This window comes from Panthera uncia (genome assembly GCF_023721935.1).
Source record: "Panthera uncia isolate 11264 chromosome C1 unlocalized genomic scaffold, Puncia_PCG_1.0 HiC_scaffold_3, whole genome shotgun sequence".
In the NCBI taxonomy this organism is placed as follows: Eukaryota; Metazoa; Chordata; class Mammalia; order Carnivora; family Felidae; genus Panthera; species Panthera uncia.
In genome coordinates, this window is record NW_026057584.1 from 58,481,796 (window position 1) to 58,498,076 (window position 16,281).

Below are 16,281 nucleotides of genomic sequence, written 5' to 3' on the forward strand. Positions count from 1 at the left end.
ATGGATAGCTCAAAGATATCTCAGAGTTAGCACACCTGAAATTGAACTCAAGGGTACCCTCCCTCAAATCTGATTCTCCAGTGTTTTTGATTTCAGTGAAATGTACTACTGTTAGATTATGCAAACCAGAAACCTGTTCATCTCTGACACAGTCTCTTTACATCCTTTCACGTATCTAGTCCATCACTGAATTCTGGCAATATGTAATATGTAGATATAATGATATGCCTATGTTTTCTTGTATATGTACACATATACATATATACAGGCAGTGAAAGGATAAAACAAATGTGGCAAGATAATACATTAATGAATTTGGATGTATAGATATTTCTCTATTATTCTTGTAGCTTTAAGTTTAAAATTATTTCAAAATGAAAAGAAAATGTCTTATGATTTTAATATATAGATACAGTTAAAATACATGACAATAATAACACAATCAGTGGGAAGAGGCAATAATAGAGTAAAAGAGTAGAGTAATACTCCAATTAAAAGACAATTTGGTGGTTCCTCAAAGAGTTAAACTTAGTTAAACATAGAATTACCATATGACTGAGTAGTTAAGAAATATATGTACGTGCATATTCATAGCCGTGCTATGCACAATAGCCAGAATGTGGAAAACAGCCCAAATGTCCATCGGATATGAGTGTTTAGGGGATGAGTGTTTAAACAAATTGTGGTATATACATACAGTGGAGTATTATTAAGCCTTCAAAAGTAAATGAGTATTGGGGCACCTGGCTGGCTCAGTTGGTGTGGCATGCAACTCTTTATCTCAAGGCTGTGAGTTTGAGCCCCATATTGAGTGTAGAGATTACCTAAAAATAAAAAAAATTAAAAAAAAAAAAGAAGTAAATGAATACCAGAGAGAGACAAGCCATGAAACAGACTCTTTTTTTAAAAATATATATTATTTTCTTAATGTTTATTTATTTTTGAGCGAGAGCACAAGCAGGGGAGGGGCAAAGAGAGAGGGAGACACAGAATCCAAAGTAGGCTCCAGGCCTCAAACTCACAAACTGCAAGATCATGACCTGAGCTGAAATCAGACACGTAACAGACTGAGCCACCCAAGTGCCCCAAGAAACAAACTCTTAACAATAGAGAACAAACATGGTTACCAGAGGGGAGGTGGGTGGGGAGAGTTGGGTGAAATAGGTGATGGGGATTAAGGAGTACATTTGTCACGATGAGCACTGGGTGGTGTGTGGAATTGTTGGATCACTGTTTTGTGCGCCTGAAACTAATACACCACTACGTTTTAACTATATTGGAATTTTAGGAAAAAAGGGAAAAAAACCCAAAAAGTAAATGATGACTGATGCTAGCTGTGGATCAACCTTGGAAACCTTACGCTAAATGAAAGAACCTAGACATAATGGTCACATATTGTATGATTCCATTTGTGCAAAATCTCCAGAATGAGTAAATTCATAGAGTCAGAGCTGCAGATTGGTGGTTACCAGGGGCTAAGAGACTGGGGAGACTGTGGAGAAGAAACTGCTCAGTGAATATGGGATTTTATTTTAGTGTGATAGAAATGTTTTGGAAGTAGATAGAGGTGATAGTTCTGTAACATTGTGAATATACCAAGTTTTTAGTACAAAATTACTTTAAAATAATTAGTTTTTTATTTATGTGAGTTTATGTGAATTTCACCTCAACAAAATTTTTTAAAAATTAAATAGGACAAAGAAATGTCAGATTGGATTTTAAAAGTCTACCTCTACGCTGCTTACAAGATATGCATCTTAGGGGCGCCTGGGTGGCTCAGTCGGTTGAGCGTCCGACTTCAGCTCAGGTCACGATCTTGCGGTCCGTGGGTTCGAGCCCCGCGTCGGGCTCTGGGCTGATGGCTCAGAGCCTGGAGCCTGCTTCCGATTCTGTGTCTCCCTCTCTCTCTGCCCCTCCCCCGTTCATGCTCTGTCTCTCTCTGTCTCAAAAATAAATAAACATTAAAAAAAAAAATTAAAAAAAAAAAAAAGATATGCATCTTAGCTAGAAATGCAAAGGTCCCAAAATAGTCAAGATGGTATCAAAGAAAAACAGAGAGGATATGGTACACATGAATCTTATATCAAGACTATTCTGAATCTGCAGTGATTAAGAAAGTCAAGGACAGACAAATTGACCACGGAACAGTGGCTGTACAGCCACAAATACAATTTGATTTGTGGTGAAGATGGTACTGCAGAGCAACAAAAAGGAATGCTTTTCTCAAGAAATGGCATTGGGTCAGTTGTGTATCCTCGTGGGAGAGGAAATAAATCCTCAGCCACCTCACCCTATGCAAAAAAAAAAAAAAAGTTTACATAGTGTAAAAAGTGAAACTCATATGGAATAAAGCATCTATTATACAGCATAAAATATTTTCATGACCTTGTAATACACAAATATTTTTAAACAAGACACAAAAATCAGTAATCATAAAGGAAAGGATTTTAAAATTGGACATTAAAATTAAAACTTCTGTTGGTGTGATGTGTGGCTCAGTCGGTTAAGCATATGACTCTTGATTTTGACTCAGGTCATGATCTTGGAGTTGTGATATCGAGCCCTGTGTCAGGCTCTGTGCTGATTGTGGAAGCTGCTTAAGATTCTCTCTCCCTGCCTTTGACCCTCTCCCCAACACACGCACGTTCTTTCTCAATAAATAAATAAATAAATAAATAAATAAATAAATAAAATTAAGACTTCTGTTAAACAAGAGAAAGGAGAGATAAGCTACAGAGTGGAAGAAGATATTTGCAGCATCTAACAAAGAATTTGTCTATAGAATATGCAGAGAACTACAGATAAATAAGGAAAAGACACCCCAATAGAAAAATGGACAAAAGATTTGAACACGTATTTCATGAAGGAAGAAATCCTCCATTAATGATTAGGGAAATGCAAGTTCAGACTACCCCATACATTAAGAACACTGACAGTACCAAGTATTGGAAAGAAAAACTGACTGGCAACATATACTAAATTTGGGTGAATGTATGAACTATGACAGAACTCCTCCAGGCTTAGGTATATACTCAAGAGAAATGCATGCACAGATTTACCAAACTCCATGTACAAGAATGCTTATGGCAGCTTTATTCATAATAGCTTTAAAGTATAAACAATACGTGTCCATCAACCGTGGAATGTATAAAGATACTGTGGAATATTCCTACAGGGGATTATTATGTGACAAAGAAAAAACATACTACTGCTACATCTGACAACATGGATGAATCTCACTATGTTGAACAAAAGAAGCTGGATGCAAAATAATACATATTATATGATTCCATTTCTATAAATTTCAATAACGGGCTACTTTGTTATACAGAGAAGCCAGGATTGTGATTGTCCCCGGAGAGGAGTGGAACATTGTGACTGCATTACTAATAATATTCTATATATTGATCAAAGTATGTGTTCATTCTGTGATACTTCATCAAGCTATACGCTTACATAGTTTATACTGTGTATATTTGATACTCAGGGTACACCTTCTCAAGTTTGACATTCAAACCAATGATTACCTTCTGCCTTGTATCAGTTGAATTTTCATTTTGGATCTTTATTTTCCTACCTCTATTTCCTACTTTCTGCATTGGTTTGGTTTCTACAAATTTTTCTTAGTTTGTCAACTCTCTTGACATTTCGTCCATTTTTTTCTGACATTACTCTGTTCTGTCTTTATGGCCTCATGCTTCTGTTTCATAGAAACAGAATCTTTTTTGCATATATCTATATCTTTTTTAATTCTGCCGAGTATGCCAGATAATTCACTAAGAGGGTGTGTGTGTGTGTGTGTGCATGTGCATGATCATTTCCTTTTTCCTTTATAACATTCTTCATTCAGTAGCCTTTTTATTAAAATCAAATTTGTGGACTTCTTCCACTCCTGCCCCCATCCTTCCCTGAACATGATGAAATCCATTCAGACTTATTTACAGGAATCGTACAGGATTGTTGCCTTCTTCTTTTTGGTAATGTTCAAATCCTCTTGAAATCTAACCTCATGAATGAATTGGGTGTTTGCCACTGACTTTATGGCCAAGAAGCCAAGAGCTTTGCTATGTTAAGTTCTCACTGTTTACTTCAGTGAATCACACAACGGAAAACCCACAACTGCCAACATACATTCTACCCAGATTATTGCTAGAATTAACCTATTATTTTGATTTTTGGATGATATCCTTCTTACACTACACCCACACCCATGCAGAACATTGCTGCCAGTTAGTTGTCCTACAGTTTGGTCCTTTGTTGATTCCTTTCTGGAATTTTAGTCCCTGAAGTATGTAGAAAGATGGTAGTCAAGGTTCAGTACTCCGGTCTCCATAAACAGCAGTATTCATCTAATAGAGCAACAAATGTTTAATATTCTGATTCAGGCAGATCCTAAATGTCATGTTAGAATGTACAATGGAGGTCTGTCTGTTTCATTAGAGAAAACATAGATTGGTCTTTCCTCAATTTGGAATATTTAAAAGGAGGTACTCTGTGTTGGAGCAAGAACAAGGTATATTGGTGGACTCGTAGCCAGACTATTTTGAGCAGAAGTCCTGGTCCCCTTTCTTTTGGTGAGTGCATTGTTGGCTGTGTTTTAAGTTAAAGCCACCTAACCAGCACAGATCAGCTCATCTGGGTGTCAGCATCAGGTACTGGGGTAGTGGATTTGGCTAGAGACAAGCATCTGACTTGGAAGCTATAATTATTACAGAATAAGAGTGAGTCACCTTGATAAACTGCCAGGTCTTATCTATTTAGTCATCAAATTTTAGGGTTACAGATGGTGAGCAGAGAATAGGAGAAGTCCTCCCTTCCCCCTCACACTGTAAATATATATTTTTTCCTATAAAGATGATGTGTTTTTGGTTAGAAAGAAATAAAACAGCATTGTAGTTTTAAAAAAGAAGGCACAAAGGGAAAGTCTCTCTGGAATCGTATCTTGTAGAAATTTCTGTTGCTAACAATTTGGTATGGCATCTGCCTAGTTTCATTATTTGGGTATATTTATATTCTATATAGTTTCAAAACCACAAGCGGAATCACATGATGCATTCTGCCATAAACGATAACACCAAATACCTTTTGAGTATTTACTATGTGCCTGGAGCTGTGGTAGTAACTTTGCGTGTATTTTCTCATTTAATCCTCATGATCACCATATGTTGAATTGGAGTTACATCAATTTTACCAAAACAAAAATTAGAGATGTTAACTGTCCCAAAGTTTCACAGGTAGAAAGTGGCAGAGCCAGAACTCAAGCCCAGATCTTTTTGATGACAAAATCCATACTCCTTATTTTTTTACTTTTTTAATGTTTATTTATTATTTTAAAATGGAGATAGAGTACGAGTGGAGGAGGGGCAGAGAGAGAGGGAAACACAGAATCTGAAGCAGGCTCCAGGCTCTGAGCTGTCAGCACAGAGCCTGATGTGGGGCTCAAACCCATGGGCCGTGAGATCATGACCTGAGCTGAAGTCGGATGCTTAACCGACTAAACGCCCCCACAAAATCCATATTCTTAACTTTATTTCATTGTTGTGAGTCTGCTTTTATCACTTAGGAATTCATTTTGGACATTTTCCCATGCAAATGTACGTGCAGATAGGTCTTGTCTTCATGGATAAAAACTATTCTGTTATATTAATGTCCCATAATTTATTAGCAAACCTCCAGTTAATGGGTTTTTATGTTGTTCCTAATCTGTACCTCTCTTTTTGTGCTAGTATCACACTATTCTAATTACTGTAGCTTTATGGTTTACTACATAGTAAGGTAAGTCACATATTTTTCTCTCTAAATATTTTTTACGCTCAAACAGTTCATTCTTTTAGAATAATGATATATTCAATCTGTAACATTCTCCAGCATCCCTGTTATAATTTTAACTAGAATTATGTTAAACATTATAGTAGCTAGGAATTTTATCAGCATGTTGTTGATCAGTGTAGATGAATTTTGAGTGAGAGTCTGGCTGAAACAAGTTTTAAGTTAGTGTCTCTGGTCCTCAGGTCTGGAAGTCCATGGACCTAAAACATTTCCTTAATTGGCTATTTTGGGGGCATTTGAGTATTGCCAGAGTCAGTCATAACCATGGTTTTGGATCTGTGGATCATGAATCCCTTGTAAAAGCATTTGAAAGATTATGTGCTGTCATCCCTCAAAGGCACATAAATATAGGACTTTACATACAATTTCAGGGTGTTAGGGAAACGCTGAAATCTACTTATGGGTCACAGATTAATAATTCTTGCTGTGGAAACTGAAGAATACCAAAACAGAGAAATGTTGTATGTAGTCTTGGAAAGTCAATTATGTTATTGTGTGCAAAGAAAAATATTTTTGTGATACATGGATTGATAATCAGGTATTATACCCAAATAGTAGGAATACTAAATTTCCTTGATGACCTTGGACCAAGATGAAGACTTAGAATAACAACCTTGGGAATAACTAAGCTAAATAAGGAGCAATTAGAAAGACAATAAGGAAGATAAATAGGCAGTGTGATTGGACAGCACGTGAATTTTCAAGTCACTTAGACCTGAATTTGAATCTTAGTTCTGCCACTTACTAGCTGTGGGAATATAGACAAGTCACACGTTCTCCCTGACCCTACATACATTACAACTGCTGTTAACAAAAATTATAAAATACATCAAAAAAATAGAGCATTTCTTAAGTCAAATATGAGACTAGTAGAAAGAAGAGTCAAAGCAGATGAGTGAGGAATTCAAGGTGAATTTGGATTTTCTTTGCAGTTAAAAGATCATTGTTTAGTAAAAACTAGTTCTTGTAGAATGTTAAGACTAGAAGCCTGAATTGAAATTTCACTAAGAAAGACACTATTGTTGGTAAAACTTAAGAAATTTGAAGAAAAGGACTAATGATGACTGGTATTTAATCTTTCAACAATCATAATAACAATGGCAACAGATCACATTTACTGAAATTTTAACTCTGTGCTAAGGACTGAAACACCTTATATGCATTATCTCACTTGATCTTCACAACCCCCAGGAGTAGATAGTGTCATCATCTATGATTTATTAATAAAATAATAGATCACAGAGCTGGTAAATGGTAGGTCTAGGGCTTATTTTCACATTTAAGCATTAAGCTCTTACCTCTCCAATTAGTGTATTCACATCACTACAATATAACCCAAAAGTTCAAATATCCAGGAATTTTTGCATAGCCTTCATTATGTATATAGGTTTTTGAAAGTGAGGACTTTGTTAAAGTTATCAAAACAAAAGTTATCCTCCCACATCTGAATTTCTACATAATGATGTTACTAAAGAAATTATGAAATCCTAACGTAACTTCTGATGCCTCAAGCATTAAGGTGTTTTTATGTTTTGATTGTATTCCAAATTGTTAAAAGTAGGTTAAATGTGTATTATTTTCTCAGTTAGCCATAGTCAATTAACTAGAACCTTTTATTATTCTAATCATAATTATTAATATATGTGTTTATATAAAGCATAAAAATTTAGTTCATTAAGTATTATATACAAATAAGTCCAAATGTTTTCTTTAATCTGATTAGAGTTTTTTCAGATAAGGAACATAAAACACCTTTTAGTTTTTTGCTAAAATTAAAATTAATTTTTATGTAAGAAAAACAGCACATTACAACTATACCGTATAATGGTCATTTATGTAAAATAATCTTATCTGAGTGACCTTTTTTATTTGTCTTAAGTAACCTGGACCTTTTAATAATCTAAGGTATCTTTTCTTGGCTGTTAAATCTTCTATGGGGATAATATAGAGAGTACTAGTACAAAATAAAATATTTTAAATTTTAAAATTCAACTTGTCAAACATTTGGTTATAATCTATAATATATTTTTTGAAAGATTTGAAAGTGGGGGTGCCTGGGTGGCTCAGTTGGTTAAGCATCCGACTCTTGATTTTGGCTCAGGTCATGATTTCATGGTCATGAGATCGAGCCCCATGTCAAAAAAAAAAAAAAAAAGTTTTGAATGTGGCTTTGATGAATATACTGTTTGAGAACTTTAATTATGAGTTAATTCTCTTTGACTAAAATTTGAGTGTTTCTAATTTGTAGTTTAATGTGTTGATGTGAGGGGGAAGATTCATGCCAGAAGATTTTTTGATAACATTTCTATGTCTGCAGTGATTATGTAGTTAATTTAAGATGAAAAAGAAATACTCAAATTCCTTCACTAGTGATGAGCATTTATTGAGGCCCTTTGGTTTTATAAAAGTGTTTACAGTTACAAAAGTATGTTACACTTTTTATATGATTAAAATTTAATTTCCTTCCTTATTTTTGGTCTGGCTTTCTTTTGTCTATTCTCTTTTCTTTCTTTAATTGAAAAAACTAATGGAACCAAATATAAGATGGTACCACTGTTTCCTCCTTTTGTATAATCTTGTTGCATGTCTCTACATAAGCTGTTCTGGCCACTCATCATAGTAACCAGCTGGGCCATTTCACCTGCTGGAGCCATTAAAGAGGACTCTCTCCCCCTAGATTAATCCCCTCCGACATTAGTTTTTTGCACTGACAACTGGAGCAGGCATTCAGAATTTGCAGGTGGCCAGTGTGACGCACATAATTGCCTACAATTTTAGGCAATGAATAAAAATGGTCTACATTACTTGTCAAAGGTTGTATATGCAGTGCCAAGTGAGATCTATGGGAAGCCTTTTAGGGTTTAAAGAACAGTTAATAGCAAGGCTGCACAGGGCTTTTTTAATCATAATGCATTTGTAATATAGCACTTTGATCTTCTCCTTGTAGGAAATGGTGTTACATTAGCCACTTTTAAACATTTATGAGTGAAATTCAGTTATAGAAGAGTAAAAGTGATTATTCTTAAGCAGAACATGTTAGATTTCATTAAAAGTTTTCAGCTTGCCCCTTCCTTGTTAAAATCTGTGGGAAGTCCTTTTCCTGGAGAGTTTCAAATCAGGATCTAAGGACATAGGGCTTTTTCCTTATTTTTCCTGTTGGTAACAGCAAGATTTGGAAGGAAGGTATACTAAATACTGAGGTAATTTATACAAGTGGATATTTATAGAAAAAGAACTGATTTATGGTAAATACATCGATGAGAACCCAAGAACTCTATTACTAATAATTGTGTGTTACAATAAAATTTTGAGAAATGCATATTTAAAACATATCCATAAATTATCTTTAACAACAACAACAAAAAACCAGATGACTCTCAAATGCACTTCTTCTGGAAGAGCTAAGTTTGACCTTTCAGACCCAAGAGCCTTTTATTAACACCTGCCTGTAAGAAGAACCTTGCCACACGCAGCTTTTAGATTCAGAACCACAAAACTGATGAGGAAAGACTTGAAGGGTTCAGTTTGTGTCACTTGCTGTTTGCCGTTTCCATTTCACAGATGATTAATCTTTCTGTGAAGAAAGGCTAGAGAAACAAAGCACATTGGGCTCTTCCTGCAGTTACTCCTTCTGAATGCACACTAGCTTGCTAACTAAAAGGCCTTTAGATTTCCAGCAGAGAGAGATGTTCTGAAAGTGAATGCAGCTGGTTGGAGGTCACCAGTGCAGGGCTCTTGCCATTGTGTAATGGAGGCTTTGGCAGGTTGGGTGGGGGGGCGGTGTTGGAGCGGGGACCGGAGAAGTGGGCAGGAAGAAGGTGTTGGCAAAAAATTAATTCAGAATTAGAAGGGTTTTGGTCAGTTGATTTAATATTTTGGAGGGTAGATCATCAATAATAGGCTCAATTTCATCTATTTTGTTTGTTTTCCTTTTTAAGGAAAAAATTATAATTCAGTCTCTTCCTAGTATTCCTCCCTCCCTCCATTTCCTAATAGCATGTTTATCTTGCAAGTGGCATCACTAGGTGATGTTGAAATGTTATTAACTCTTATAATCTTTGGTGTATGTGAATTGTCTTGAAATTTCTAAGACTGTTACTAACCGTGCTAGTATTCCACATTTTATATATTCAAATGTTAATGCCACAACAATGTTTCATTGGTATTTGGATTTTTAATGAGGTATTGAAAACAAATGATCTGTGTGATTTAGTTCCCCTGTCATATAAAATTGACTTTTTATTTTGAGGATTTGAAAACTTTTAATTTTACTATTTAGTAACTAAATGTTTAGTATCCGCCCTGTAATTACTTTCTTCTCAATCTTGTATAGGATATAATGTGCAAAGTCAAATCCTGGGTTATAGATCAAAAGAAACCTGTTCGCTTCTATCATGATTGGAATGACAAAGAGGTAAGTTGTAAACATCTTGCCCCTCTTACTGCCTTGGCTTTGATTTCTTAGAGAATGAATTAGAGTTGTCATTATTTTATATTTTATTGTTATTAATATCTAGTTAAACTTTATTTCTGTCAATGATTGCTTATTCCCAGGCTTGTTATTATTTTCTTTTTCCCTACTTCTGATATTGCATAACAGCCAGTGTTTTACAAATAAGAATTATGAAAATGAAAATGGCTACTTGTTTAGAAAGAGTTTACTTTCAAGTTTTTCAGTGACTTACTCAATATTTGCTCAACGTTTTAAAAGGATTCTTTCTCTGTCTCCCACTTTAGATTGAAGTGTTGAATAAACACTTATTTCTGACTTCAAAACCAATGGTCTACTTGGTTAATCTTTCTGAAAAAGACTACATTAGAAAGAAAAACAAATGGTAAGTTTTTCCTCCTAGATATATTCAGACATCATATCTCTATCCGTACACACACACACACACACACGAACTTACTGCTGTTAGATTTTAATATTTTTCTCCTTATTAAAAAGCTTAAAATGGATGAGAAAGCTTTGGTATTTACATTCTGAGATGAATCTCCTAATTGATCTACACTGAGAGAACTTAAGAAAAAACAACAATTAAATTAGGCAATATTGAATCATGCGTATTTACTTATTAAGTTTAAATTTAATAGACATTATTGTTTGTTTCCTTTGCCAAATGAGAATTTACATAGAACAATAATATTTTTTAAACTAGGAATTTCTAACTGTTGGTATTACATGTGGCTTTAAAATATCCACTTGAGATTGTAGCTGGGCGTAAATTTTAAAATCCTGATTAAATGCTTTAAGAAAATTTTTTAAATGGAAACAACTGTGTGCAGCGGGCGGGGGTCGGGGGGAAGAGAGGAAGATCAGGTATCTGTTCCAAATACTTAAAGTGTAGAAAAGTAAAAACTATGCATTCATGTGTTGATTGCCATTTTGGACATGTAACCCAAATGTGCAGGGTTTCCTTCATTCACAAATAACTTGAAAACATCCTATATTCATGTAACATGGGGCATGTACACATTCGGCACTGCGCTCACTTTGACTCGCCTCACTGGACCCTCAGTGCTTTGTACTATTAAGTCATACAAACAAATCAAAACTATCCAGAGCAGAATATCTGCGTTCTCCTAAAATATATTGTCGGTTTTTCCCTGTACTTCATTAAGTACTTAGATGCACATGGTTTCAATTTTCCATTAAAAATTCTCATTTCCATATGATATCAAAGAGTGAGAAGCTTTAAACTGAAAAATAAACATTCATAGACTGGAAGCCAAAACAATAATTAATGTCAGATGGTTAACTCCAATAAATGATTAGAATAAATTCTGTGAAATTACTGCAACTAAAAATGCCCTGTTGATATTACTTTAAGACATTTTGTGTTCCAGAAAGGAAACTGAATTTGTCTTCTTTATTGGTAGTGTTCTGGAAAGCATAAACTTCACATGAAAATTTAGTTCTACCTGGTCACTGCCCTCCAGTAGATAATTAACTTTAAAATAATCAGTTCTGTCTTGTTCCAAATTCTTATAAATTTGATGATTAATGTGTTAAAAATTGTTACCTTTGGGAAGGAATTTTAAAATTTATTACTTGACCTCAGTTAATAAATCTTATTGTAGTGTGAATGGCAAGGTTTCTTGAGGCTTCATGAAACAATACAGACATCAAAGTTTACATGAAAAGGGATGAGTCAGTTTCCTTGCCCATAGGGGCTTCTCACACCTGTATTTGGATGATTACAGGTAGAACTCCCTGGCTCTAATTGTATAGTAAATACCATTTCCCAGACCCTAATGGTAGACAGACTGCTTGGGAGACGCCAGTCTGTGATTTAGCTGTCGCCAGACACCCCATGTTTTTTGTGAGACCAGTTGTGATGATGATATGGTTATAGTCAATTGAAAGCAAACTCTTGTCTAAATAGCAAATTTTAATTTATAAAAATGTAGAGGTATGGGTGATCCTATTTATAAAACCAAATTTTAGATTTTATATATAACTAATGATCTGGTTTGGGGTTGTGTGTATGTTTGGTGGGGAGCGGGGGATCAGATCTTGTGGAAGTTAGTGTAATTGTAGCTGAAAGATCAAAGACTGGGTAACTGAGTGATGTTCCAGAAGAGAATTTACCACATAGCCATTTTCTGTACAGTTTCTGCCGCCTGCTGTTCCTATTTTCCCTCAAGCTAGCCATTGACTACCCCCTGTGCATCCCTGCTCGTAAAAAATGATTGAGGAAGTATTTGTCATGTATTTATGAGTGGGAAACATTGTGTGATAGGGAATGGCATCTACTGGAGCCAGAAAGATTGCCATTTTCCTTTCATTCAGCCACTCTGCTACAGCTTTAAATCCTCTGTTTATGCAACATAGCCTTTGTATTAAAGTACAGAATAAATTTTTATTATGAAGGATATGAACGCTGGGTTTTCATCATTTCTAACACTGCAAGCAGATGTAAATAGTTAAGATACATTTTAACCACTAAATCCTTTTAATTTGTGTTAGCATCCCGTTTTGGGGGAGTGTTTATATCTAAGCTCCATTTGCATCAGTTGCTCCTTTAGCAAAAGAAAAAGTTTTGTTTCTTACGGTTATTGTGTAATGTTACTGTGGCAAATGAAGACTGGTGCAGGAATAAATATTTTTATGGGTCTTTAGATCTAGAAAACTATTTTAAATGATCAGGAAAGAGGAGGAGGAAGGATTTGTGATTTGGGCCATAAGAGGAAGACTGAAACTATATTTTAGTGGGTCACCATTTCAGACGTAATGAAGGTTTTAGTTCACTTTAAATTTAAATGGTAACATTGTTTCTCAATCCTAGAAAAGAAGAAAGCACTTTGAAAGATAAGTCTATTGTGTTTTTGAGTAGGTATATTGACCTTTTGAAAGATGTAAAAATTGGAATGGCTCCAGGCCTCTACTCACTGGTTTAAACAATGTTGAATTAGTCATTTTGTTGATTTATGATTAAGACCTAGCTCCTTGAAGAGAAGCTGACTTGGCAGCCGGGTTAGTTACAGTTGTGTTATGATCAGATAACAGTAATCAAGATGTTGTAAGGGGAATCCACAGAAACCTTTTTTATTATTACAAATTGCTGTTCTTTGAATGTAAAACTATGTAGAAGTTGTTGTTTTGGTGGGTGCCAGTGATTTTTGAACACTTGAGGATTTCATTTTTTAAACACAATCACTTGTAACTTACAACTAAGATTGTACTTTATGCAGTATTTTCATTTGAGATTGCCTACTGAGTTATGGTGTCAGGCAGGTACAGGACATCAGAACTGTCAAACCATTCCTTAATTAGGGGTTTACATTTCAATCTTTGCACCTTTGCTGCTCTGTAAGTAGTATATGCCATCCAGTTGTGAAATCAGTAGAGCAAACTAAATTTAGGTATCTTGTATACCTACATAGCTTCCAATTGTGTTTTATTTTTGTGTTCTATTATCTCTGTCTTTCTTAAAACTATTGGTAAAGGATCATTCCATTTTATTGCTTACTATACTACGTGTTCATATTCAACTGGAAAATATAGCAAAAATTTAAGAAATTCAAATTTCTGGTGTACATATGTGTGCATATAAACACATATATTTACATATGCCTTGGTGGGCTTGTGGTCACTAAACATTACCTTTTGACTAATATTATATGAATCAATTAATCTGGGTGTTGAAATTGATTTGAGATAGGTAGACAAAATATATGCTGTCTTTTAGGCGATTGTGTCAAAAAGGGCAGTGTGTCAGTTTCACTAAATGAATTTTAAATAGAAAAAGGTTTTATTAATTCTTACTATTCTGTGACTCAGCCCCCTCATCCCCACTTTTCTGTTTTTGTTTGTTTTCCACATAATTTGTATACAACAACTAAAAATAGTTTGGCGATACTATACATTGTGTACCTGATTAGGGGGAGAATAAATCCAACATTTTCTTATTTTCTTGAACTTTGTGTGAGAATTACAGGTACTGTATCAGCAACTATGCATGCAAAAGGAAGTATGTTCATTTTTTACATATAATTTTGTATGTCTGTATACCTATCTATGTATACATGGATACATATGTACGTAGATCTATAAATATAAAACTATTTCTGTAAAATTATTCTAAGAAGTCATCAGTTTCTAAGAAGATTATTTATTGAAGCTAGAAATTTATGCTACTGTGGAAAAATCACATTGTTACACATTTGATTTACTTGAAATAGATAAAATGGGAATAAGTATTCTGAAATAAATTAGTCATTTGAGTTTAAGAGCTTCTCAGGTAGATTTGAAATTAGGTTTAATTCACGTAAAGTTTTCAGGAACATACCCTATTGTATAAAGCAAGACTCACATGTATGAGTTTTTTAATTGTTCTCATCATCCACTAGTCTGGCAAAGGAAAATTTTTAAATGTTCTCATCATCCATTAGTCTAGCAAAGGAAAAGCTCTGACATATCCATGCAACATTTTGGGGGGATTATAATTTCTATATTTTATCACTTGTGGTTCATATAGTTTTGGGGGGTTGTTACGTCTCCTTCATCTTGAAGTACCTAACACTGTGAAGCCTATGAGGATACTTTACTTATTCTGGGTAACTACTCGAAATCACAACGTAATGCTAGTAGGTTTATTTTAACATGTGAGGGGGTTTTGGGCTGAATTAAATTTTATGAGCGATAATTTGTAATGGTTTTCATAAATCAAATACTTTTTTTAATGATGATTCCTTTATGAGGACTAGTGCTTAATTTGCTCCTTTGACAGAGATGAAAGAGTGATAGGGCAGGTCAAGGGTATTCTGGATGTCTAAACTAAGCAAAAATTTTTTTAATACGGGATTGATCAAATTGGTGAATTTCTCTACAAAATATTCTTAATTTTACTTGTTATAAATGAATCTAAAAAATTGTCTTAAAGAACCCTTCTTCATTTTAGTCTTGTTTTTGCTACTAGATGATTCTCAACTATCTGCTTTTTTAATTTGTATTGTGATAAAGCTTTGAAACAGTATCATATGTTCTACAAATTGGGATTTCAAATAATTTCTGGTGAATGGATTTTGTGGAATTATTTCATAACTTCTTGATGCAGAATTTTGAGAGTTAAGAATATACTAAAAGCAAAACAAATTTTTAATTACAAGAGGTAGAACTCTAGAAGAAGTGGGGGGAAAAGGATCTTTGCCCATTCAATAATCTTTTTACTTGGGATGATCTTTAGCATTTGTACATACAGGTACATGTAATAATACTTGTGAATTTCTTTCTGGTTTTCATTAAAACTATTTTGGTTGCTCTTTCAGCAATTTCATATTCTTATCAAGTGATCTAAAGCGCTTTATCATAACAAAACCAAATAACACCTCAAAGATGATTATAGAAGAAAGTACATCTTTTTATAGGAGTATAATGCTGTTGACCCACCATACTGTGCATTTTAAGAATTTGTCCTGGCTCATTTGCATTTTTTGCCCAACACTGTTTATAGACAATAATTTCTATTTGCAAAATGATTCACTGAATCTGAGAAAGTCATACTTTTGGGAGGGTCAATTTTTATTTTCATTAGCACCATCTGTTGACTTACTGATTTATGAGTGATGTAACTTGTCAAATATGTCAGGGCATTTATCTTTTTTTAAAGTAGTTAAAGAATTTCACTGCATATAGTAGGAAAACATTTCACAAAATTGTTTCTAGCTACGAGAGACTAAAGCTCTTTTAAGAAAAAGTGTTCTCTTACCCGAGAGGAGGTCTGTAGAGGGATGGGTGAATTAGGTGACAGGGACTAAAGAGTGTACTTCTCACAATGAGCACTATGTAATGTATGGAATTGTTGAATCACTCTATTGTACAACTGAAACATAACACTGTACGTGAATTAGAAATAATTAATTTTTTTAAAAAAGGAACAAATAAAATGTTTTCCATACAAAATAAAAACAAACAATTATTCTCTAGGATTCTCTCATATGAAATTAAAA

The 16,281-nt window shown here is 34.3% G+C and overlaps 1 protein-coding gene across 1 annotated transcript in view; it reads left to right on the forward strand.

The window, feature by feature from the left end:
- Positions 1 to 16,281, forward strand: part of OLA1 (Obg like ATPase 1) — a 171,910-nt gene that overhangs the window by 116,102 nt on the left and 39,527 nt on the right. Inside the window, exons 6-7 of the mRNA XM_049616018.1 lie at positions 10,163 to 10,243; positions 10,567 to 10,664. Of these exons, the coding sequence (XP_049471975.1) occupies positions 10,163 to 10,243; positions 10,567 to 10,664 (179 nt within the window). The remainder of the gene's footprint in view (positions 1 to 10,162; positions 10,244 to 10,566; positions 10,665 to 16,281) is intronic.